This window comes from Taudactylus pleione, unplaced genomic scaffold (genome assembly GCF_031769625.1).
Source record: "Taudactylus pleione unplaced genomic scaffold, aTauple2 ptg000066l, whole genome shotgun sequence".
NCBI lineage: Eukaryota > Metazoa > Chordata > Amphibia > Anura > Myobatrachidae > Taudactylus > Taudactylus pleione.
The window spans coordinates 18,417,337-18,443,538 of NW_028284468.1; the positions used below are offsets into that span (position 1 = coordinate 18,417,337).

General features: G+C 46.2%; 1 protein-coding gene across 1 annotated transcript; it reads left to right on the forward strand.

Moving 5' to 3' along the window:
* The first annotated feature begins 16,820 nt into the window (after nucleotides 1–16,820).
* Nucleotides 16,821–19,645, forward strand: LOC148534503 (hemoglobin subunit alpha-5-like). The gene is made up of 3 exons (XM_088466896.1): nucleotides 16,821–16,965; nucleotides 18,977–19,181; nucleotides 19,435–19,645. The coding sequence occupies exons 1-3, from the start codon at nucleotides 16,871–16,873 to the stop codon at nucleotides 19,561–19,563; spliced, it is 429 nt and encodes a 142-aa protein (XP_088323022.1). The 5' UTR covers nucleotides 16,821–16,870; the 3' UTR covers nucleotides 19,564–19,645.
* Nucleotides 19,646–26,202: the final 6,557 nt, after the last annotated feature.

A 26,202-nucleotide genomic window follows, 5' to 3' on the forward strand; every position in this document is an offset into this window, starting at 1 on the left:
CAGTACAGGCAGTACATAAGTAAAGTATAGGCAGTACATAAGTACAGTATAGGCGGTACATAAGTACAGTACAGGCGGTACATAAGTACAGTACAGGCAGTACATAAGTACAGTATAGGCGGTACATAAGTACAGTACAGGCGATACATAAGTACAGTACAGGCAGTACATAAGTACAGTATAGGCAGTATATAAGTACAGTACAGGCAGTACATAAGTACAGTATAGGCAGTACATAAGTACAGTATAGGCGGTACATAAGTACAGTACAGACAGTACATAAGTACAGTATAGACGGTACATAAGTACAGTACAGGCAGTACATAAGTACAGTATAGGCAGTACATAAGTACACTCCAGCCTCCTCATGTGCCATTCCAGCCCACATTCATGAGTTCTCAACAGCCCCACTCTGCCCCCATAAACATGAAAGCAGGCATCATACCTCCAGCTCTCAGACAGCCCCTCCAGTTGCTCTTAGGCAGTAGGGCCCGTTATGCAGTGCCCCCTGTATTTTTGCCACATATGCAGTAACCCCCTTAGTCATGCCCCATATGCAGTCTCCCTAAAGTAGTACCCCTTATGCAGTGCTCCTAGCCCAGTACTTACCTGACCACACTGGCTCCCCCTACCGCTGCCTCCAACTGGATCTAACTAGATCCAGCAGGCACGCAGGCTCACATCGCGGGTGATGTCATGACGTCATCTGCGCACTGCATCACTAGGAATGCTAGCCTCTGAAGCGATCAGAGGCTTCTTTAGCCTCTGATCGCTTCAGAGGCCAGTGTTCACAGTTGCAGTTGCCACTGCGGGGTCTGCTGTTTGTTAGGAGCCGCAGCACAACTAAGGTCAAGCTGCATGTGGCTCGAGAGCCACAGGTTGGCCACCCTTGCTATAAAGGAAGTCTCTGGGCACTGTTCAGGTGCCAGAATATTAGGCTCTATATCTTAATCCAGTGTTTGTTCCTATCTGAACTTCCAGTGTGATTCTTAGTGATTGATCCAGTTTGTTTGACTATTCTCCTCACCTGCTCCCCTGGTACTGGTCCTAGTGATTCCTGGTATTGACTACAGCTATTCCTTGTCCTAATTCCTAACCCATTCATGATCCTTACGCTCCAGTTCATCAGTCTCTGCCTGCCCTCAGTTCCTTTATACCACCAGCCCGTATAGTGGAAACCAGACAGATGGCTGCAACCTGCATATCGAGTAAAGCGAAGCACAAATCCCCTTGTGAGAGTCCCTGGTGAAAGTCATGATACATTAGACACCATGCCTATGTTCTGGCTATATGCCAACTCCAAAGTGTACAGTCTGCATCCACACCATCCATCCATGAGTTGGGACAAAATTATTCCTAGTTAGGTTTACTTGCCACTCCCCCCTCCCCTTTATTTTATAAATCAGTGCAAATTTTATGAATCCCTCCACCGATTTTTAAAACAAATTCAGCACTTATATGTTATGTAGGGTAAACTGACTTACAAGTACCATGCACCTGCCCTTTATCCAACTCTATATATTCTAGGATAAGACAATCTATATAGTCCCAGTCGCACTTCAGAGCTCCTCTGCACACTTTGATGGTGTCACGGCAACACAGATGCATTGAAAGATGTCACCAAACTGAAAGCTGCAAGGAGTCAGGCTCATGATGGTGTAGCTAAGTAGTTACACTGTGGTACCACAACAGGGTATTATTTATTTATTAACAGTTTCTTATATAGCGCAATATATTCCATTGCACTTCACAATTGGAAACATTAATATAACAAAACTAGGTAATAACAGACAGATATAGAGGTAGGAAGGCCCTGTTCGCAAGCTTACAATCTATAGGGTAGAAGGTTTAGTGGTGGCATTGGTGCCTCCCAAGACCCGACACCCTAGTCTGTACACTGATTGGGCTCTTTAAACCTGTATAGCCTGAAACATCAAATAACATATATAATAAATATTACAGTTGGCATTATAGGGATATTTAGCATTATATGGATAATATGGCTCCATTGTCCACTGGGGCTTAGGAAGGAGGCCAGGGATGTAGCTAGATCATTGTGGGCCCCAGAGCAACATTATTAAGGAGCTCCCATCCTAATGCTTCTAGAGAGACACATCTCTTCGCAGCAGTTGTTAATTTTATGCCCCATAGTAGTGCCCTAGATCATTTAGTGCTAAAGTTCACATTTACCACTCAGTGGCCTCAGTTCATCTTATGCCGCATTGTAGTGCTGCCAGTTCACAATATGCCACATTGCAGTGCCACCAGTTCACTGTATGCCACTTAGACATTATGCTACACAGTGCCCTCAGTTCACATTGTGCCACAGTTTCACCAGAACATATTATCTCACATTGTAAAGCCCTAAGTTCATATTATGCCACACTGGAGGGTTCACAGAATATATTATACCATATTGTAATGACTACAGTTATATTGTACCAGATTATAGTACTCCCAGGTCATATTATGCCATTTTACATTGTTCCCAATTCAGAATACACCACATTATAGTGCCTCCGTACATTATAACATCCACTACATACGCCCCGCTTAATATTATAATATCCACTACATAATGTACACTACTCACTGAAAATAAAATCTCATTATATAATATCTTATTATCTGGTTCTCCATCCCTATTGGCAGCTTTGAATCATATATGACAGTCTGACGTCTGCAGGGCTTCCAGCACTGAGACAATTTCAGTTTACAGTGAGTGTAAAGACAGGAGAGGAAGGGTGGAGACCAACCAGCCCCCTACCTGAGACTGATATTTCCTAATGAAGGAAATTCCATTTTGATTGTAGATTTCCTTAATTTCAGAACAGTACTAATGTTGCAAATTAACCCCTGCCAGGCAGCTCACTTCACAAAGGCTGTAATCAAGGAGAAGCCTAATCAGTTCTGTGCTCACTGCTTAGCTCAGCTGTATCTGTGAGGGTGAAATGGGAGTGTGGGAGATGGATCATTTCAGTGTGGAGCTTTACTGAGAGGGACAGAGCTTTACTGAGAGGGACAGAGACTGCTATCTATATTATGAATCTCTCTTTTCAGGCCACGCAACGGGCCAGACTCAATTGTTCAGCACAGGGCCGTATACATAGAGTACAACAGCACTGCAGGTGGAACCGTCCACCCACCGCAATCACTATATGCCGGGCGCCCGCTGCTATATATATATTAATACAGATGCGGTGTGCAGCTTCCAGCTCTTTCACTAAAGCTGCAGTGGCATGTCACTCTTGTACTCTCAGGTCTGCCTCCCGACCCTGTCCTGCACAGTCTGTTGGGATGGGAGAGACATCATAAGGTAATGATGTCTCTCCTCCTACAATTCCTAGTGTGAGGAGCTGTTGGGTCTGGTGCGCAGTAGGTATCAGTGGTGCGGCGTCCGGCAGTGAGCACTGTAGCAGATCGCAGTCACAGTGATAGGTCCGGCAGCGGCATCCAGCACCAGCAGGCCCCCGTTTACTGCCAGACCTGGCGACAGCAGGTGCGTGTCAGTGGGGAGTCAGTTTAATCCCTGACGGAAAGACTCATTATCAGTGGCTCTATTCTAATGAAGCAGACAGTACATATACAAACAATACATATACAATAAAGAGCCTTGGGGGGGTGCATGGATGCTCTTTCTTGCACACGGCACCAAATTGTGTAGTTATGGCTCTGGTTTAGCTGGCATTTTCAGAAACCTGATAGATAACTATATGACCTGGGTCTGAGGGCCCCTAAGCCTCTGGGCCCCATAACAATGGCGCCATCTGCATCCAGTATAGCTATCTCCATAGAAGGAGTCTGAGGGATGGATATGTTAAGGTTCGCCCATAAGGTGAACTCTGCCACTCGTCAAGTGGGGAAAAAATCAGGGGACAAATACAGGAAGCAAAAAGTACAGAGAATATCAGACCACTAATACCACTTTGAAATCTAAATTCCTGGCTTCAACCTGGCTCGGACTCGAGACATTGAGCACAGGTTGAAGTCAGGCTACTCCTTTCACACTTAGGGGAACGACCCAGGTTATCATCACCCTTCACACCGGACTTGGGTCTTGCAGTAACCTGGGTATTCCAGCATTCACTGGGGACTTGGAGATGATCTAATGTCCAAGCTCCACTGTGCCTGGCCAATCAATTTGTTTTAGGCTTGACCTGTGTCTTTCACACTTGAGCCAGATCGTCAACCCGGGTTGCAAGTCCCAGTAAAAACCCTGCTAGCAAGCAGGCTCGCGGATCCGGGACTGTCAACCCAGGCACCTTTCCCAGGTTTAGGCTTAAGGGTCTCATTCAGCTTGGATCGCACGCATCCACGCGTTGCGAAATCAGGCAAATGTCTGCAATCAGAGCATACCAAGATGCCCACCAGCTTATAAAGCTGCCCACTTCCCATTACATACATCCGCAAGTCAGCATCAAGTAACATCGGACCCATACGCACAGTTGTGGTTGAGCTTGACCTGACTCACAAACTGCAAAGCTTCCTGACACCATCTAGACCAGGGGTCTGGGAACTTTTTTACCTTTTACTCCAAAATATATTTAGATACGCTGACATTACCCCCTTGATTTGAAAGGAAGGAAATCATATAGCAGTGCCCCCATATAATGCCCCTGTAGTAGTGCCCCCATATAATGCTCCTGTAGTAGTGCCCCCATAGTTATGCTCCTGTAGTAGTACCCCCATATAATGCCCCTGTAGTAGTGCCCCCATATAGTGCCCCTGTAGTAGTGCCCCATATAATGCCCCTGTAGTAGTGCCCCCATATAATACCCCTGTAGTGCCGCTTTTACAAAACAAAAAAACCCCAAAACACTTACCTTAAACCCCGCTCCTGCATTCGCAGCCGTCCTGTCCACCCGTCTGCTCCTCAGAACTATGGGAGAGACGTTATGACGTCTCGCCCATAGTGCACATGGAGAGAGTCGGAAGCTGGAGTTCAGAAGAGAACTCCAGCCTCCGGCTAATGCGGCGTTGCAGGGAAGGAGCCGGACGCCCGCTGGTAATAACATCTCAGCGGGCGTCTGGCTTAGAGCCTCCCTGCGGCACAGCCGGACATGCATATGAATCATTCTATATTATGAAATGATTCATATGCATGCCCGGCTGTCCATCCATTACCCCCACGAATTTCATTTTTACCCCATGTGGGGTAATTTACCCCTGTTCCCTGACCACTGATCTAGACCTCTGACTGCGTATGCCATTACTGGGCCTTATTTATGCATGCCCCTGTAACGGTGTTAAAATGCATAAGGTGTGCCTATGACCACCTCCCCTCTCCACCCTCAAATAGCACTTCCTGTCAATCATTTCTCAGTGGCTCTGCATGTCCGCTGCTTTTGCTTTCGCAATGCCATCGGCCAGTTCGCGTAGGCATGTGCAGAACACAAACATCGACCGGGCGCGTGCGAACGCAGACTTGCGAACCAAGCTGGATGAGGCCCTAAGTCTGAAAGGGGTATAAGAGTACAAAGGCCTATAATTTGTGATTTAAGGTAAGTAGGCCATCAGATTAAGTTGCTTTAGTTAAACTTATAAGGGGCGAGAATGACTAAACATGAGTTTTAGAGATGTAAATTTCATCATAACACCCATGCCTAAATGTAATTCCCTTTATACTACGTGTTTTGGTTTTGGATCTGGATCTTTCTTCGTGTTTTGGATCTGGATTGGTTTTGCCAAAACCACCCTTCCGTGTTTTGGGTTCTGGGTTTTATGTTTTGGATCTGTATTTTTTTGGAAAAAAGCATAAAAACAGCTAAAATCACAGAATTTGTGTTTTTTTTGTTCCTACGCTATTATTAACCTCAATAACATTAATTTTCACTCATTTCCAGTCCATTCTGAACACCTCACACCTCACAATATTGTTTTTAGGCCAAAAGGTTGCACCGAGGTAGCTGGATGACTATGCTAAGCGACACGAGTGGGCGGCACAAACACGTGGTCCATCTAGGAGTGACACTGCAGTGGCAGACAGGATGGCAGTTTGAAAAACTAGGCCCCAAACAGTACATAATGCAAAGAAAAAAAAGAGGTGCAAAATGGAATTGTCCCTGGGCCCTCCCACCCACCCTTATGTTGTATAAACAGGACATGTACACTTTAACAAACCAATCATTTCAGCTCCAGGGTCTGCCGCACGACTGTGACTGAAATGATTGATTTGTTTGGCCCCCACAAAACAAGCTGGCAATTAATCTATCCCTGCACAAACTGGCTCTACAGAGGCAAGGTATCATCCTCATCCTTTGTTGATGCACGTGCGGCTAACGCGCACACAAACACAGAAAATAAACACTTTTTAAATGTTTTAATTTTTTGGGCACTTTGGGGGTTACACCACCCTTCAACAGACGAGCCAGCCGGCCCTTGATTTATGACACAGGCGCATGCTTGGCGCTGCTGCTTTGTTGATACACGTGCGGCTTCTGCACACACAATTCACAAGCACAGAAAAACATCATTTATTTTTTTTTGGAGCACACTTTGGGGGTTACACCACCCTTCAACGGACGAGCCAGGCGGCCCTTGACTTATGACACAGGTGCACGCTTGGTGCTGTTACTTTGTTGATGCACATGCGGCTACTGCGCAGACAATTCACAAACACAAAAAAATTATTTTAATATTTTTTTTGGAGCGCACTTTGGGGGCTACACCACCCTTCAACAGACGAGCCAGCCGGCTCTTGATTTATGACACAGGCGCACGCTTGGCGCTGCTACTTTGTTGATGCATGTGCGGCTACTGCACACACAATTTACAAACACAGAAAAAAATCATTTTTTATTTTTTTTGGAGTGCACTTTGGGGGTTACACCACCCTTTAACATACGAGCCAGCCGGCCCTTGATTTATGACACAGGCGCACGCTTGGCGCTGCTACTTTGTTGATACACGTGCGGCTACTGCGCACACAATTCACAAAAAGATTTTGTTTTTTTGCACTTGGGGGGAGCACCCCTGATGGACAGATCACCCCCTGGACAACACTACAGCACCCCTTTAGCACTACAGCCTTTATGGGACACTGCACAACACAGCCCAGCCAGCCCCTATGGACTTTGGAGTGGACACAGCCCCTATGGACAACAGCAGCACAACACAGCCCAGCCGGCCCTAACCCCCACCCATCCTCTTCACTGTGCACAGCCATAGTGAAAAATGGCGCAGACGCGGGGACCTTTTATAGAATCCAAAACCCGCAAGATCCGACAGCGGGATGATGACGTTTTGCCTCGATTTCAGATCCGAGTCAGGCGGGAAAACCCGAGCCGAACTCAGTTCCAGGCTTGGATCAGGGGGAGCTGGGGAGGGGGGGGTGTTCGGATTTCATGAATCCGAACCCGCCCATCCCTACTTTATACAATATATAAGCTTAGTATGCATTCTAGTTTTAGCATGACACATTAAAACAAATGTTGCAGAAGGGCCAGACATGCCAATTTTGCAAGTCCATCTCTTCTTGGGAGGAGAGTTTGAAAATTTGATTTCTCTGTTTCTAATTAATCAAATGAAGTTTAAACAACACAAAATTAAGCCAAAGTTTGCATGTGAATAGCCCATGTTACTGTCAGGCGCATAAACAGCCTGTGAAGAAGGTATAGCAAGCCTAAAAAGAGTGAGACTAGCATGTAACAACCAAGCTCAGTGAGTACATTTTCGGCAGTATTATGGCGAATTACTAGAGAATTTCATCTCGCCGGTTTACTAAAGCCCAAACTACTGGAAGCCCTCAGAGAATCCACATTTTAGAATACAATAGAACATGGGAGCTCCAGGAATGTTTTTACCAATACAAGAAGGTGGAATGATGTTGTGAGGACCCCCACATTGTAGGCCTCTTCTCCATGGTTCCATCAGCCCTGGCTGGCTGGTCAAGCCTAGAACTGCATAGTTAAAAATCAAGGGGACCCTATGCTCTTTGTCTTCCCAATTTATACACTACTAGCCTACATTTAAAGACCTAGGGCTAGTTTTAAAAAACTGGCAGATTTGTGGCAGGTTTCCAGTGGATTTGCTGCAGGATAGGGGCTTAGGGGGTCTATTTACTAAGCAGTGTTAGGAGACAGAGTGAAAAGTGATAAGAAAGTAATAAGGTGCCAGCCAACCAGTTCCCAGCTGTCATTTTTCAAACACAGCCTGTGAGATGACAGTTGGGAGCTGTCTGGCTGGCACCTTATTACTTTCTTATCACTTTTCACTGTCTCCTAACACTGCTTAGTAATTAGACCCCTTAGAAACTGTTGGAAATTGACAACGGTTTTAAAAGTCAGTCAAACCATTGCTTACTAAGGGCCTGATTCGGATTTGTACGCAATTCCGATAGTCTACATACAAATCCGATGTTTTGAGGTCTGCGCATGCGCAGGACCCGGTCTGTGCATGTGCAGAATGAGTCATGCATTATCGCTCGAAGTCCTCTCTTAGCCGCAGGGCCGTTCTAGAAGAAGGGGGAGTATCGTCCCCGTTTTGTAGGAGTGGTGAGCCAGGGTCTGCGACGGATGGAAACTTCCTGGACCCAGCTGACCAGTTGCGATGGCAAGTCTGAGTAATCATCGGCTTACACATACTGGCCAAGAGCTGCAACCATCACGATAGTGATCGGATGCTGCGTTTTTCAGACACAGCAGTCAGATCGCAGATGCATGCAAGAGGCGCCACCTGCTGCATTTGCATTTAGTTGTACAGCATTGCACAGCCACTTCCCTGCAGCTGTACAATACCGTCCACAACAGAATCAGGCCCTAAATACTGTATATTCAGCACCAAAACTGACGCTGATGTCCATCGGCTTTAAAATTAATTGAAATGTTAAAATGTTTTGCCGCTTTAGAAATATGCAATACCCATTAGTTAAGATTAAGACGAATAAATCTGCAATATCTGCTGGGTCTCAGTCATAGGATTTTGCATCTGTTGTTAATCTTGAGCAGGCGGGTGGTTTTTAAAGCAAATTTCCTTGGTACTCTCTCTCCGTTACTATATAAACTACATCGGATAAAGAATTTTATTGCGCAACTTGTTTAATTAAATAAAGTTTATTTTTATTTGTGTTTTTTTTGCGATTTATTTTGTTATCCCTGTCCATTAAACTGGAACCACCAGGATAGCAAAGTTGTTGGACTCACAATCTAGTTGATATCACCAGTGCCCTCAGCCCAAGAGAATCAAGATTGAGGGCCCCATTGTTTACTTCATGGGAGTGGTAGCCTCGGTAAGGAGAAATGCTGTTTTTAGTGGTAAGAATATAACAGACACCAATCCTGCTCTATTCAACCTGTGTCTATTAGTCTCTATTAGGGGTGTTTTCTGTTTTGGTTCTGGATCTGGATCTTTCTTCGTGTTTTGGATCTGGATTGGTTTTGCCAAAACCACCCTTCCGTGTTTTGGGTTCTGGGTTTAGTGTTTTGGATCTGTATTTTTTTTTAAAAAAGCATAAAAACAGCTAAAATCACAGAATGTGTTGGTTCTTCTGCTCCTATGCTATTATTAACCTCAATAACCTTAATTTCCACTCATTTCCAGTCTTTTCTGAACACCTCACACCTCACAATAGTGTTTTTATGCCCAAAAAGTTGCACCGAGGTAGCTGGATGACTATGCTAAGCGACACGAGTGGGCGGCACAAACACGTGGCCCATCTAGGAGTGACACTGCAGTGGCAGACAGGATGGCAGTTTGAAAAACTAGGCCCCAAACAGTACATAATGCAAAGGAAAAAAAGAGGTTGTATAAATAGGACATGCACACTTTAACAAACCAATCATTTCAGCGCCAGGGTCTGCCACATGACTGTGGCTGAAATGATTGGTTCGTTTGGGCCCCCACAAAACAAGCTGGCAATTAATCTGTCCCTGCACAAACTGGGTCTACGGAGGCAAGATGTCATCCTCATCCTCCTCATTCACAGATTCCTCACCCTCTTCAGTGTTGTGTACATCCTAATCCTCACAGAGTATTAATTTGTCCCCGCTGGAATCCACCACCACAGATCCCTCTGTACGTTCTGGAGGCTGGTCTCCCTGGAAGAGTTGATAATTCATTTTTATGGACATCATCTTCTCCACATTTTGTGGAAGCAACCTCCTACGCCTTTCGCTGACAAGGTTCCCGGCTGCACTAAACACTCTTTCGGAGTACACACTGGATGGGGGCAACTCAGGCAAAATAGAGCCAGTTTGTACAGGGGCCTCCAAATTGCCTCTTTTTCCTGCCAGTACAGGTACGGACTGTCTGACATGCCTACTTAAATGCTGTCACCGATGTAATCCTTTAACAGACAGACGCACGCTTGTCGCTGCTGCTTTGAGGATGCAGGTGCGGCTACTGCGCATACATTTCACACACAAACACAGAAAAAAAGATTATTTTATTTTGGTTGGAGCGCACTTTGGGGGTTACACCACCCTTTAACAGACAGACGCACGCTTGTCGCTGCTGCTTTGAGGATGCAGGTGCGGCTACAGCCCACACAATTCACAAAGACAGAAAAAAAAAAGAAGAATTTTTTTTTTTTTGGAGTGCACTTTGGGGATTACAGCACCCTTTAACGGACAAGCCAGCTGGCCCTTTTCTTATGACACAGGCGCACGCTTGGCGCTGCTCCTTTGTTGATGCACGTGCAGCCACAGTGCACACAATTCACAAACACAGAAAATAATTCCTCCACCATTCTGTCAGTGGTGACAGTATCATATGCAGTGACAGTAGACATGTCAGAAATTGTTGGCACGTCCTTCAGTCCGGACCAGATGTCCAAACCGGCCCTTGACTTATGACACAGGCGCACGCTTGGCGCGGCTGCTGTGTTGATGCACGTGCGGCTACTGCGCATACATTTCGCACACAAACACAGAAAAAAAAGAATTGTTTATTTTGTTTGGAGTGCACTTTGGGGGTTACACCACCCTTTAACAGACGAGCCAGCCGGCCCTTTACTTATGATAGACAGACGCACGCTTGGCGCTGCTCCTTTGTTGATGCACGTGCGGCTACTGCGCACACAATTCACAAACACAAAAAAATATTTTTTTATTTTGTTTGGAGTGCACTTTGGGGGTTACAGTAACCCTTTAACAGATGAGCCAGCCGGCCCTTTACTTATGACACAGGCGCATGCTTGGCGCTACTTTGTTGATGCACGTTCACAGTGGTGGGCTGGGCCGGGGGGCAGGGTGCCATGTGCCCCCCGGGCCGCAGCATCATGCGGGCCGTGGGCCACGGGCAGTCTGTGTCACTGTGACACAGACTGCACCGCGTGTGTAGCACTGACCGGACGGAGTTCGGTCAGCGCTACACAAGTGACAAACACACAGCCGCCGGCAGCGGCAGCTGTGTGTTTGTTTTGATCAGCAGCCAATGAGAGTCTGTCAGACTCTCATTAGCTGCTGCTGCTCCCACTGCGGGAGCCGCTCCATCTTCCGGCTCCCGCAGTGGGCAATGGGAGAGGCGTCATGATGTCCTGACGTCATGACGTCTCTCCCATAATGCAGAGCGGCCCGGCCCAGGAAGGACAGACGGAGGAGCGGATGGTGACGGCGGGAGCGTGGATTCAGGTAAGTGTTTTTTTTTTTTTTAACTACGTGTGTCTACTGGCAGGGGGGGCTGGCACTACAAGGGGGAGACCACTACTGAGGGCACCACAAGGGGGGAACCACTACTGGAGGCACTGCAAGGGGGGGACTACTACTAATGGGGGCAATACAAGGGGGGGACTACTACTACTGGGGGCACTACAAGGGGGGGACTACTGGGGGCACTACAAGAGGGGGGGCACTACAAAGGAGGAACCACTACTGGGGGCACTACAAGAGGGAGGGACTACTACTGGGGGCACTACAAGAGGGAGACCACTACTGGGGGTACTACAAGGGGGAGATCACTACTGGGGGCACTACAGGGGGGGCACAACAAGGGGGGACCACTATTGGGGATTATAACTGGGGGCACTTCAAGGAGGGACTACAACTGGGGGGACTACTACTGGGGGCACTACAAGGGGGGGACTACTACTTCAAGGGGGGACTACTACCAGGGCACTACAAGGGGGGGACTACTACTACTATGGGCACTACAAGGGGAGGGGACTACTACTAGGGGCACTACATAGGGGGGAAGGGACTACCACTGGGGGCACTGCATCGAGGGACCACTGCTGGGGGCTCTATAAAAACGGCAATACTGGGGGTACTGCATAGGGCGGAGACTACAACTGGGGCCACTATTTAAGGGGCACTGCATAAGGGTTACCACTATTGGAGGCACTGCATGGGGTGTGGACTGCTACTGGGGGCACTATATAAGGAGCACTGCATAGGGGGTACTGCGCAGGGGGGACCACTACTGGGGGCACTGTATAAGGGGCACTGCATAGGAAGGATCACTACTGGGGGCACTACTGGAGGCCTGCATAAGGGGGTCCTCTCCTGGAGCACAGGGGGGCATTGCATATGGGCACCACGACGGGGCTGTCCCTAATCTTTATTTTTACTTTACATTAATCCTGTATGGACCCGCCTCCTCCCTGGAACACTTGAGGGGGGGTGGGTCGCCGTAGCACTCACATTCTTCGGGCACCCTGGCTACACGCTACTCCTCTGCCAGGGCCACCTGCATGCATTTGCCCCCCAGGCTAAAAGTTGCCAGCCAGCCCCTGCATGTGCAGCTACTGCGCACACAATTCACAAAGACAGAAAAAAAAAATATTATTTGGAGTGCACTTTGGGGGTTACAGCACCCTTTAATAGACGAGCCAGCCGGCCCTTTACTTATGACACAGGTGCACGCTTGGCGCTACTTTGTTGATGCACGTGCAGCTACTGCGCACACAATTCACAAACACAGAAAAAATAATTTTTTTTTTGCACTTGGGGGGAGCACCCTTGATGGACAGAGCACCCCCTAGACAACATTACAGCACCCCTTTAGGACTGGGACACTGCACAGGACTTTGGAGTGGACACAGTCCCTATGGACAACTGACTGCACAACACAGTCCAGCCAGCCCCTATGGACTTTGGAGGAGTGGACACAGCCCCTATGGACAACAGCAGCACAGCACAACACAGCCAGCCCCTATGGACTTTGGAGGAGTGGACACAGGCCCTATGGACAACAGCAGCACAGCACAACACTACACTACACTACACAGCCCAGCCAGCCCTAACTCCCACCCTCCCTCTTCACTGTCCACAACCAAGTGAGAAAATGGCACCGACGCGGGTACCTTATATAGAATCCAAAACTCGCGAGGGGGGGGGCACGTTTTTTGGGCACCCTGGCTACACACTACTCCTCTGCCAGGGCCGCCTGCATGCATTTGCCCCCCAGGCTAAAAGTTGCCAGCCAGCCCCTGCTTGTAATAGGTCCCTGAACTGTCTACTATATATAGGAAAATGTTAATGATAGTTATAGTAATGTCATCTCCAAGGACCATGTATAGTACCCTAAACGCTGTCTATTATATAGGATAGTGATTATTATAATAATGTCATCTCCATGGACCTTGTAGTAGGACCCTAAACTCTGCCTATTATATAGGATAGTGATAGTTGTAATATTGTAATCTCCAAAGGAGATGGGTATGAAATACTGGCTGCTCAATAGCCGCTGGTTGAAATCCCGACGCCGGAACCCTGCACAGTCAAGATCCCGAGGGGTGGTAAGTATGCTATCCCTAACCCTCTTCCCCCCCTAATCCTAACCCTCCCTTAGTGGTGCCTAACCGTAACCTCCCCCCGGTGTTGCCTAACCCTAACCTCCCCTTCCTGCACCCTGAACGTAGGGGGGTGCCTAATCCTAACCTTCCCCCAATGGTGCCTAACCTTAACCCCCCCTCCCTGCAGCCTAACTTTAACCTTCCCCCAGTGGTGCCTAACCCTAACCCCACCTCCCCGCAGCCTAACCTTAACCTGCCTGGGAGGGGTGCCTAACCCTAATGCCCCCCCGGGGGTGCCTAAACCTAACACTCCCATCACCGGGGACAGTGCGCTACTTACCTCAGTTCGGACATTCCACATTCCATCCGTTCGGAATGCAGACACTAGTATCCTGATGTCATTCGGGATAATGGTGTCGGAGATTTTGCCGGGGATCGGGATTCTGGCATCGGTATATCAAAGGCTGGTATCCCATCCATCTGAATTTTCACTGGATCCCCTCCAAAGGCCTTAGTAGGACCCTGCACTCTGTCTATTACACATAGGAAAGTGATAGTGATACTAATATCTTTCCAAAGGACCTTGTAGTAGGACCCTACACTCTGTCTATAAATAGGATATGGAATATGTAATTTATAGTGATAATAATGTTATCCCCAAGGACCTTGTAGTAGGACCCTGAACTTTGTCTATTTTACATAGGAAAGTGATATTGATACCTTCAATATCCATATTTACTTTAGTAGAAATGGCTGATATGTTTTTAACACACAGGGTATAAAGCATACATTGATTCAGAGGTATGTTTTTTTGCAGCAGCATGACTGCATCTTTATGCTAATGCCGCAACTGATGGGATCTTTACAGATGCCCACCGGCTGTGGCGCTAATCTGTCGATGTATGTATTAAGATGCACTTTTGGCGGCACATCGGTCGCACCATTGGATAGTGCACCAGCCCTATGGAGGCACAGATTATCTGTCTGAACATGGCCGTTATGAAATCAGGGCATCTGTGGTAAAAGACACAGTTGCTGACACCGACATGCAAGGAACTGTTTAGCACCTACCCTGTTACCACCCAGACAGCCCACTGACACTGCCTCTCTCTGCGTCCACATTCATTCTGCATCTGTCCAGAGGTAACTATCCGGATGCATGTGCAGTGCAGCTCAGATGCATACACGGACTGACAACATCGGCCACTAGGGTGCGGCATTAACTTACTGTACCACATACCTCTGAATCACGTCCACAGTAGTAAGCTAAAGGATTAAGGCCCTCATTCAGAGCCGCTCGCTATTTGCGGTTGTTCGTTCTAAAACAAGGGGTGGCTATTCAAATGAACCGTTCGCTAATTGCGGTCTGTTCACGCCTCTAAGTCTGAACGAGCAAGCAAAACTTGCGGTTGTAATTTTGAAAAATACGCCCCCTTGCCGCTCGCAGCATACGTCATGTCCGCTATTTATTAGATTAATCGAGTACATCGAACAGCGTAAGAACTACTCGCTATTCTTGTGGCTGGTTTTTTCAACCTCTATTTTGCGAGCAGTTCTGAGTAAAAAAAAACCAAGTGACGTGGTCAATGACGCTGCTGTATTAATTATGCACTCCCTTAAAACGCCCGTTTTGACCTTTAAGCACGCCTGCGTTCGAATTCCACACCCCCGTTTTCAAGCACCTTCCCCTGTTACCACCCACATACGCCTCCTTCTGTCACTCAAAATAGCAGGCATTCGCTATATAGCGAACAAACGATTTTTGGCCGCACTGACTGGTTCGCGCATGCGTATTAAAATCCGTACGCATGCGCAGATGTGCGAACATCGGTTAGAACGAACGAGGTGCCGCTTACGAGTGGCTCTGAATCAGGGCCTAAATACATACTTAGCTAATACACGCCACTTATCTTTTGCTATGCTATGCACAAACACCCAGGTAAAGTGTTCAAAAACAGTTATAACTGCTGTATATAATATAGTGAATAAAATATAAGATCAAGACAGAATAGTAGACACTAGCTTGCGTTCTAACAAAATATCAATAATATATGATCCTTCACTGTAACTGCTTTTTCAGAAGGTGGTTTTTAAATGAAATGAATAGATGTAATGCTCCTTTACTGAAAGCTTATGTGTACATGTGTATATACAGTACAACTTCAAACTTTGCATATTGGCCCTGATTCAGAGCCGGACGCTCTGACCAGAGTGCTCGCTCTGAATCAGGGCCCACCTCCATAAATATGGAGCGTCCTCCTGGACGCTCGTATAGCTGTGGGTCACCACCCATAGCATATACGAGCGTGCAGGATGATGGTCGCGATGGTCTTGACCATCGCGACCATCGCCACTGCGAGCAGAAGCCTGTAGTTGAGTTTCTCAACCGCAAGGCCAGGAGTGATTTTGGCTCTATCAGAGCCAAAATCACTCCCACTGACATCACTAGTGATGTCAGTGGGGCCGGCTTCTGACAGTAGGCGTTCCCTTGGGAACGCCTCCGTCTGGCAGGCACGCCCCCGGCACGCCCACCAAAGGGGGCGTGCTGTCAATCAACATCGACAGCACACCCCCTTTGATCAGACACTACGAGCGATGGAAAGTCCTTCGCTCGTCGCGTCTCACGCATGCGCATGACGGAGCTCCCTCCGTCGTGCGCATGCGCAGTGCAGACCATCGACCCACTTGCGAGCGGACAGCCGCTCGCGAGTGGGTCTGAATGAGGGCCATTGTTTGCACCAGTGACATTATGTGAAATATAGCTGGCTTATGAAATATCTTCTTATGTCTATTAAGGTATTACATAGATGTGACAGTATTTGACATTCATATACATTCATATATTGTATATACTGAAAACAGCATACATAATTAAAATGTAACTTCTTAAATACATTATCCTGCTGTGCAGATCAGCAGACAGAGTATAGTGTTATCAGCTTACAAACACTATTACCACAATATGTTACATGCTATATTTTGCATACTGTGCTTACTGTATGTTGAGATAAAGAGATAAGTCACTATATCAGGCAGTATAGATCCCTGACTGCATTTTTTGTTTTACAGATAACAATATGGGTGTAACGAAAATGCTAGCCAATGGAAATGGGTTTAGCTCAGGTTATTTTAAATCCATTCTCTTTAAAAGTGCAGGAAAATTGCATTGTCCAAGTCACCAGCACTAACCCTGAGGCAACCATGACTTTCTCTGAAGCTGAAAAGGCAGCCATCAACGCCATCTGGGCAAAGGTGGAAGGTCATGCTGATGATATTGGGGCAGAGGCCCTGGAGAGGTAATAAATACTAAATGATATGATATATCCTAATTACCATTATAGTATGTATTAAATAATACAAACTGCCTTCTAATATATTCAACTGCTTTCTCTATCTATACAATACACAAATTATCTAAATAGAAATATATATAATATATATATGAAATGTGAGATCTTAAGTCATCACTTAGTATTTGGTGCTCATTAGGAAAACTTGTGCATTGCAGTATAAATCCCTCCTACAATGTATTGCAGATATTATAAGTCAGCTCTGGTTTCTGTGATCTCTGATTTGTATCTAAATGTTCATCTTACAGCCTTGTGTTTTATATATTTACCAAAATGCTCTGTTTTTCTAGTTTTCATTTAATTTAAGTATGGTACACATTATCCTTATCTAAACTGTATTTTCAGAAATGTAGTTTACCCTATTGTTTTGTCTTGATTATCATTATTTATGTTAATCATATTATATGCTTATTGGAAATTATATCATGTTACCTGTTCCCATAGTATGGAACTCCAAAAGTAACACAGGAGCCAGACAGTTTTCTCTACTGATGAGTTTTATGATTTTATGGGTTGGGTACGGGATCCTGATGGTCAGGATGCTGATGGTCAGAATACCGACAGCGGCATCCCAACAGTCAGAATCCCGCCACATATCTGTAAGTATTATAACCCTCCCCCTAACCCTCCCGTCCAGCAGCCTAACCCTAACCCAATTGTCCTGCAACGTAATCCTAATCCTCCCGTCCTTAGTATATACCTAACCTCCTGTCCCTCAGCCTAACGCTAACCCTCCCGTCCAGCAGCCTAACCCTATTGCCCTGCAACTTAATCCTAATCCTCCCATCCCTTAGTATATACCTAACCTCCTGTCCCTCAGCCTAACGCTAACCCTCCCGTTCTGCAGCCTAACCCTAAGCCTCCCGTCCTGCAGCCTAACTCTAACCCTCCCGTCTTGCAGCCTCACCTTATCTCTCCCATCCCGCAGCCTAAGCCTCACCCTAGTGCCTAACCCTCCTCCTAATCCTAACACTAAGCCCCCCTAACCCTAATACTTACCTAGGCAATCTGTCGGTATTCTGACAGTTGGGGTGCCGCTGTTGGTATTGTGACCATTGGCATCCTGACTGTCGAGATGCTGACTACAACCTGATTGTATATATTGTGCCAACTAACTTTAAAAAATATTGTTCATAACCTATTAAATTTAGACTGGACTAAAGGTCATTTTAAATATAGTCTAAAGCTGCATACACACACAATGTTTTTTTGAACGATTATCATTAAATGATATCATTTAACGATAATCATTTGAAAAAATCATTCACTTTCTGAATCAAACGATGAACGATTGTCTTTCATGCGCGTTCAAGTTTGTAGTTTGTAGTTCAGTCAGACTTGTCATCTGAACGATTTTCATTAGGGGAATATGCAAAAATCGTTTGTAGATCAAAAAAATTGTTCATTACACTTTAAAAAATCTGACAGATAATCTGACAGAAAATCGTTCAGAAAATCGTTGGTAACAAAATCGTTGTGTGTGTATGCAGCTTAAGCTTTTATTTAAAACATAGTTATAATCAAACCCCAGTACACCCAATCACTTCATCTTTGTTAATTCTATGTATTAATCATTATTACCAGTTATTATTATTATTACCAGTTATTTATATAGCGCACACATATTCCGCAGCACTGTACAGAGAATATTTGGCCATTCACATCAGTCCCTGCCCCAGTGGAGCTTACACTCTATATCCCCTATCACATGCTCACACACATACACACTAGGGGTAATTTTTTGTGTTGGGAGCCAATTAACCTATCAGTATATTTTTGGAGTGTGGGAGGAAACCGGAGTACACGGAGGAAACCCACGCAAGCACAGGAAGAATATACAAACTCCACACAGTTAGGGCCATGGTGAGAATCGAACCCATGACTTCAGTGCTGTGAGGCAGTAATGCTAACCATTACACCGTCTGTGCTGCTAATCATATCTTTTAATTCCATATAGGCTGTTCCTGAGCTTCCCTCAGACCAAAACCTACTTCAGCCATTTTGACCTGAGCCATGACTCCAAGGATCTCCATGTCCACGGAGGAAAGGTTGTGAGAGCCATTGGAGATGCTGCCCACCACCTGGATGACATTGACCATGCTCTGTCCAGCCTCAGTGACCTTCATGCTCAGAAGCTCAGAGTTGACCCTGGTAACTTCAAAGTAAGTGTTTCATTCATCTTTTTCACTGTATTAATAGTTCACATAGAACACAAACACATAAGAGATCTACTGTAGAGCTAATTTTATTCTGTTACATATGATAACTGCATGTCTTATTCATAAAGATTAGTTTTCATTTATCCACTGTATACTAGTGCTATAAATAGTACAAATAAATGATGCTCAGTAAAGACATTGCTTATATCTATTAGATATTACTGTCATTACAAATAAGAATGTGTTTATCTTGCAGCTGCTGTCTCACTCCATCCAAGTGACCCTGGCTGTCCACTACCCTAAGGAATTCACAGCTACTGCCCAAGCTGCCTGGGACAAGTTCCTCTCTGCAGTGTCCTCTACCCTGGTTTCCAAATACAGATAAATTGGGCCTCCCAGGGTGACAGCTGACAGTTACAATGTATTAGCCAGCATCACTTTATTCAATAAAATGAATTGTTGCAGTTCATAGTTGTTTGTGTCACTCTCTATCTTTTGATTTGTATAGTTCTTTTCATTTATAATATTGTTTAGTTTACCAGCCACAAGAAAAGAGGTCTCTGGACCTACACACTAGAAATACAAACCTCTGCTATGCATTAGTTATGGTATTGCTATTAAAAGTTTGCTTTTTTAAAGGAGAACTAGAATAGCATAAAAAATAATTGGTTGAGTTTCCTTACAGTAAAATATAATTAGCATATTTATCCAGAATTTATAGTAGTTTATTTTTTTGTCATTAGTGATATCAATTAATGGGCAAATATAATTGTTTTCCTGTAATAAATATTGTATTAGTCTTTTATAACTATGATAGCTCACCCTTAAAGACTAGGGGTATATTTACTAAAGCTTGATTTTAATAGAATTTGTCAAGTTAAAATCGATCAACATCGATGTTGTGTTTCTGGGGCTAAATCACACATTTACTTACTTAAGAAAATTGGCCCTGATTCAGAGCCGGACGCTCTGACCAGAGTGCTCGCTCTGAATCAGGGCCCACCTCCATTAATATGGAGCGTCCTCCTGGATGCTCGTATAGCTGTGGGTCACCACCCACAGCATATACGAGCGTGCAAAATTATGGTCGCGATGGTCTTGACCATCGCGACCATCGGAACTGCGAGTAAAAGCCTGCAGTTGAGTTTCTCAACCGCAAGGCCAGGAGTGATTTTGGCTCTATCAGAGCCAAAATCACTCCCACTGACATCACTAGTGATGTCAGTTGGGCCGGCTTCAGACGTAGGCGTTCCCTTGGGAACGCCTCCGTCTGGCAGGCACGCCCCCGGCACGCCCACCAAAGGGGGCGTGCTGTCAGTCACCATCGACAGCACACCCCCTTTGATGAGACACTCCGAGCAAAGGAAAGTCCTTCGCTCGTCGGGTCTCGCGCATGCGCACGATGGAGCTCCCTCCGTCGTGCGCATGTGCAGTGGGGAACATTGACCCACTTGCGAGCGTACTGCATATAATCATCTCACAATGTACCTCTAACTTTTACTGGCTGTCACACTGTATATATATATATATATATATATATTATACACTGTATACTGTATACAGTGTGTCACAGTAAAAGTTAGATGTACATTGTGAGATGAATATATATATATATATATATATATATTTGCGATTAGAGAGCTAAATATATATATATATATATATATATGTAAAAGTGAAAATTACATTACAAGTTGTATGTTGCGATAGGGGAGGGGGGAGTAGGCGAGGTGGAGAGGAGAGTGAGATGTCAGACTTATAAATATAAATATAGATAAAATATAGATATGCATATAATCATCTCACAATGTGCCTCTAACTTTTAATGGCTGTCACACTGTATACAGTATATATATACTCACTGTATACTGTATACAGAGTGTCAGTCAGTAAAAGTTAGATGTACATTGTGAAATGATTTTATATATATATATATATATATATATATATATATACACACACTACACGCGAGGGTTGTTCAAAAAGTCATGCCTAAATGCTCACAACTCAAATTGTATTATAGATACAGATTTGAAAGTGTGCAGTAAAATACTTTGAAGTCTTAGTAACAGCATGTCTCTACTCAAAAAATTCACCATCTGCCCTCAAACATTTTCTCCACCTCTCAACCCAAGCTGTGAATCCACTTTGGAAAAATTCCAGTGGTTGGTGTTTGACCCAGGATCGTATTGAGTTTTTAACAACCTCTATGTCTTCAAAATGTTGACCACGGTAACAGTTTTTGAGAGAGATGAAAGTCAGAAGGGGCCAAATCAGGACTATATGGTGGATGTGACATTATTGTCCACCCCATTTTGGCAATGGCCGCAGATGTTGCCATCGAAGTGTGCGGTCTGGCATTGTCAGAGGCGGGCTAGCCCGGGGGGCAGGGTGCCATGTGCCCCCCGGCCCGCAGCGCCATGCGGGCCATGGGCAGTCTGTGTCTCTGTGACACAGCTGCCTGCACCGCGCTTGTAGTGCTGACCGGACAGAGGGCCTGATTAAGACCAGCTCGCAAGAGCTGAGCGCTCGCAAGCGGGTCGATGTTGGCCCAGTGCGCATGCACATGACGGAGGCGGCTCCGTCGTGCGCATGCGCGAGACCCGGATAGTGACGGGCAAGCCGTCGCTCCGGGTCTTGCTACAAAGGGGGCATGCTGTCGATGTTGAGTGACAGCACGCTCCCTTTGGTGGGCATGCCGGGGGCGTGGCTGCCCAGACGGAGGCGTTCCCATGGGAATGCCTACCGTCTGGGGCCAGCCCCACTGACATCACAAGTGATGTCAGTGGGAGTGCTCTCGGCTCTGATAGAGCCGAAAGCACTCCAGGGCTTGCGGCAACGAGACCCCACAACAAGGGTCTCGTTGCAAGCCCGATGGTCACGATGGTCTTGACCATCGCGACCATCTTCCTGGCTGCTCGCTATAGCTGTGGGTGGTCACCCACAGCTATATGAGCGGCCAAGAGGCTGCTCTAAAAATTAAGAGGGACGGCCCTGATTCAGAGCGAGCGCTCTGTCAGAGCGTCCAGCTCTGAATCAGGGCCAGAGTTCGGTCAGCGCTACACAGTGACTGACAAACACACAGCCAACGGTGCCGGCAGCTGTGTGTTTGTTTTGAGTGGCAGCCAATGAGAGTCTGTCAGACTCTCACTGACTGCTGCTGCGCCCACTGCCGGAACCGCTCCATCTTCCAGTTCCTGCAGTGGGTAATGGAAGAGACGTCATGACGTCACGACGTCTCACCCATAATGCAGAGAGGGCCGGCCTGGGAGGACAGACGGAGGAGCGGCGGCCAGAGCGGGGATTCAGGTAAGTGTTTATTTTTTTTTTTTATTACTGGGGGGGGGAGACCACTACAAGGGAGGAGACCACTACTGGGGGAACTACAAGATGGGGCACTACAAAGGGGAGATCACTACTGGGGGCCCTACAAGAGGGGAGACCACTACTGGTGGAACTGCAAGGTGGGGCACTACAAGGGCGAGATCACTACTGGGGGCACTACAAGGGTCGGAGACTGCTACTGGGGGCACTACAAAGGGGAGATCACTACTGGGGGCACTACGGGGGGGGCTACTACTGGGGGCATTACAAGGGAGGACTACTACTGGGGGCACTACCGGGGGGAGATCTCTACTGGGGGAACTACAAGGGGGGACTACTACTGGGGGCACTACAAGGGGGGGCTACTACTAGGGGCACTACAAGGGGAGGGGACTACTACTAGAGACACTGCATAGGGGGGGAGGGGACTACCACTGGGGAAGTGCATCGGGGGACCACTGCTAGGCGCTCTATATAAAGGGCAATATGGGGGTACTGCATGGGGGGAGACTACAACTGGGGCCACTATTTAAGGGGCACTGCATAAGGGTTACCACTATTGGGGGCACTGCATGGGGGGTGGACTGCTACTGGGGCACTATATAAGGGGCATTGCATAGGGGGTACCACTACTGGGAGCACTGCATAGGGGGTACCACTACTGGGGGCACTATATAAGGGGCTTACTACTGGGGGCACAAGGGGCACTGCACAGGGGGGACCACTACTGGGGGCACTGTATAAGGGGCACTGCATAGGGGGATCACTACTGGGGGCAGTACTGGAGGCCTGTATAAGGGGGTCCTCTCCTGGGGCACAGGGAGGCACTACTACAGGGGACTGCCCCTAGTCTTTATTTTTACTTTACATTAATCCCATAGGGACCTGTCTCCTCCCTGGAACAATTGAGGGGGGGCGCCTTAGCACGCACGTGCTCCGGGCACTCAGGCTACACGCTACTCCTCTGCCAGGGCCGCCTGCATGCATTTGCCCCCCAGGCTAAAAGTTGACAGCCAGCCCCTGGGCATTGTTGTGGTGTAAGATGACATTTGACAGTCGAATTGTTGACCTTTTTTTGCGGATGGCTTCTTTCAACTTCTTAAGTGTAATTATGCATCGATCACTGTTGATTGATTGGTTTTGTTCCAAGTAATCGATGAGAATAACACCTCGGCAATCCCAGAAGAATGTGGCCATGACTTTGTTTACGGATCGCTGTGATTTAAACTTTTTTGGCCTAGGTGCTTGGATTGGGCCTTTGTTTCTGGGTCATAAAGGAATACCGAGGTTTCATCTCCTGTAATGACATTTTCCAAAAATGTCTCAGGGTTGGCTTCAAAGTTGGTCAAAAGGTCATTGCACACTTCCACCTGAACCCATTTAGCACACACTTTACGATATCCCAAATCATTGATTAGTGTTTCTACAGTGCCATGGCTACATTCAAGTTCATCACTGATATCTCTGATGGTCACACAATGGTCTTTCTGAATCATGGCATCGACTTTGTGTCGGTTCTCTGCTGTCACTGCAGTTGATGGTCTGCCACCACGAGGTTTGTCGCACACGGACGATTCTCCCGATTGAAAACGCTTCATCCTCCTTCTGACATTGCTATAGTCAATTGTACGCTCTCATACACTTTTTTCAGTCTTCTGTGGATTTCTGTAGCACTGCAGCCTTCTTTTTCCAGAAATTCAATGACTGCTCTTTGTTTCATCTTGGATTCCATTGTATTTCTTGGACTACCTAAACAAAGCTACATACTGTATATACAGTAGTTAGCAGACATATAAAACTTCAAACTGACAAAGTTTCAAATAAATGTTGCATATTATTTCAGAGTTATGAGCATTTAGGCATTACTTTTTGAACAACCCTAAGTGTATATATATATATATATATATATATATATATATATGTATGTATGTGTAAAAGTGATAATTACATTACAAGTTGTATGTACACTAATGAGAAGATGATCTGAGTGAGATGATATATATTAAATATCATCTCACTCAAATAATCATCTCGTCAATGTATTATATATATATAGACAGTATATATATAGTTTCATCTCACAATGTACATCTAACTTGCACTCACACCGTGCCTGTGTGACATAGTCAGTTGTTGTCACTGCCAGTGCCAGCCTCAGTTGTCCCTTACCTCCTCCTCCTCTTCTGTTGCTGACTCAGTGCTGACGGGAGCGACATGGGGCCAGGATGCCAGCTGGACTCAGAGCCGTAAGGACGAGGCTCCGCAATGGCCCATGGGAGGAACTGCTGTAGCCAGGCATGCACAGCAGCTCCCCCACGGCCAATTTCCTTTAGCTTCATAGAGAGCTTTGCACATGCACAGAAGCTGCCCCTAGAGACCAAATGGGAAATGCTGCTGATCGGAGCTGAGCTCCGATCACACGGCAGCCGTCCCCTGCAGCAAAGCTAACCAGCCGGCCGGCAGCAAGCCATTAAGGGAGGACGGAACCGGCCCAGCTAAGCCTGGATTAGTGTCTACCTTATTCTGCTGCCCCCGCGTTGACCCCCTGCCGGCGCCTCCAAGCCACCGCAGGGTCTGCGGGGGCAGTTGTTACGCCACTGGTGGTCTATCATTCTATATCGGAAACTGCTTAAAGGGTGGCATAATTCCTGAAAATGACGAGCAGCTGGTTGCTAGCTCTTACCAGTTGATAAGGCATACCTAATGGCTGAGCGATGTGCTGCCATACGCTCCTTGAATTTGCTCTCAATCTTTCCGATATAAGATAGTCCACATGAACATAAGATTTGATACACCACATAGCTTGAATTACAATCAAGCAAGTGGCGTACTTTGATACTATTACCAGTCTGGGGGTGATTAAAAGATTCGCAGAAATAAGGAACTGGCAGGTGACACATGTACACCTAATGCAACCCAGTTTCCTTTGTTCCAAGACAGAGTTTAAACTATTGCCTTTATCTGCTATGTCAGCTTTTACTAGATAATCACGCAGATTTTGACCCCGTGAGTAACATGGCATTAGACTTACATTAGATACATTTAGTTTCTCATCAGAGGCAATCAAAGGCCAATGTTTTTTACTAGTTCCATTAATCAAAGGTGACCTAACGTTATATCTATTAACCCAAGAGAACTTAGTGTTCATTTTGGAATCAGAGGGTTTCCTACTTAATAGCGTTTCCCTATCTAAATCTAGCGCCCTGGATTTAGCTTCTAATAGCGCTGTTAATAAATATCCCCTATTGATAAACCCGCCTATCAGTTCATCTATTTGTTCAGCAGCTTTCTCTCTATTGCTGTTAATTCAGCAGATACAAACCATTTGAGAGTATGGTAACCCTCTAATAAGGCTTTTGGGGTGACAGCTACAGTATGTGCTTGCAACAGATTATTGCGATCTGTTGGTTTAGAATAAGCCGTGGTCACAATGTTGCCTTCCTCAATGATTACTTTAAAGTCTAAAAAATTAATTTCTCGTTGATCAATGGAATATGTAAACTTAATTGGACCTTCTTTTTGATTATATGCTTCAATCAAAGTGTCGAAGCTGGATAATTGGCTGAGACAGAATCAGTTTAAAATTAGATTGGAACGACGCCATCTTGCGAATGGCCACAAGACACCATCAAGACACCATCAAGACATCAGAAAATAAGATCTGCACGATGCCATTTTGCGAATGGCCGCCCAGCGCCAT

Coding starts and splice junctions, on each gene's coding strand:
- LOC148534503 (XM_088466896.1), top strand. CDS start 16,871: ATGACTTTCTCTGAAGCTGAAAAGGCAGCCATCAACGCCATCTGGGCA. Junction 16,966..18,976: donor GGGGCAGAGGCCCTGGAGAG/GTAATAAATACT, acceptor AATTCCATATAG/GCTGTTCCTGAGCTTCCCTC. Junction 19,182..19,434: donor TTGACCCTGGTAACTTCAAA/GTAAGTGTTTCA, acceptor TTTATCTTGCAG/CTGCTGTCTCACTCCATCCA.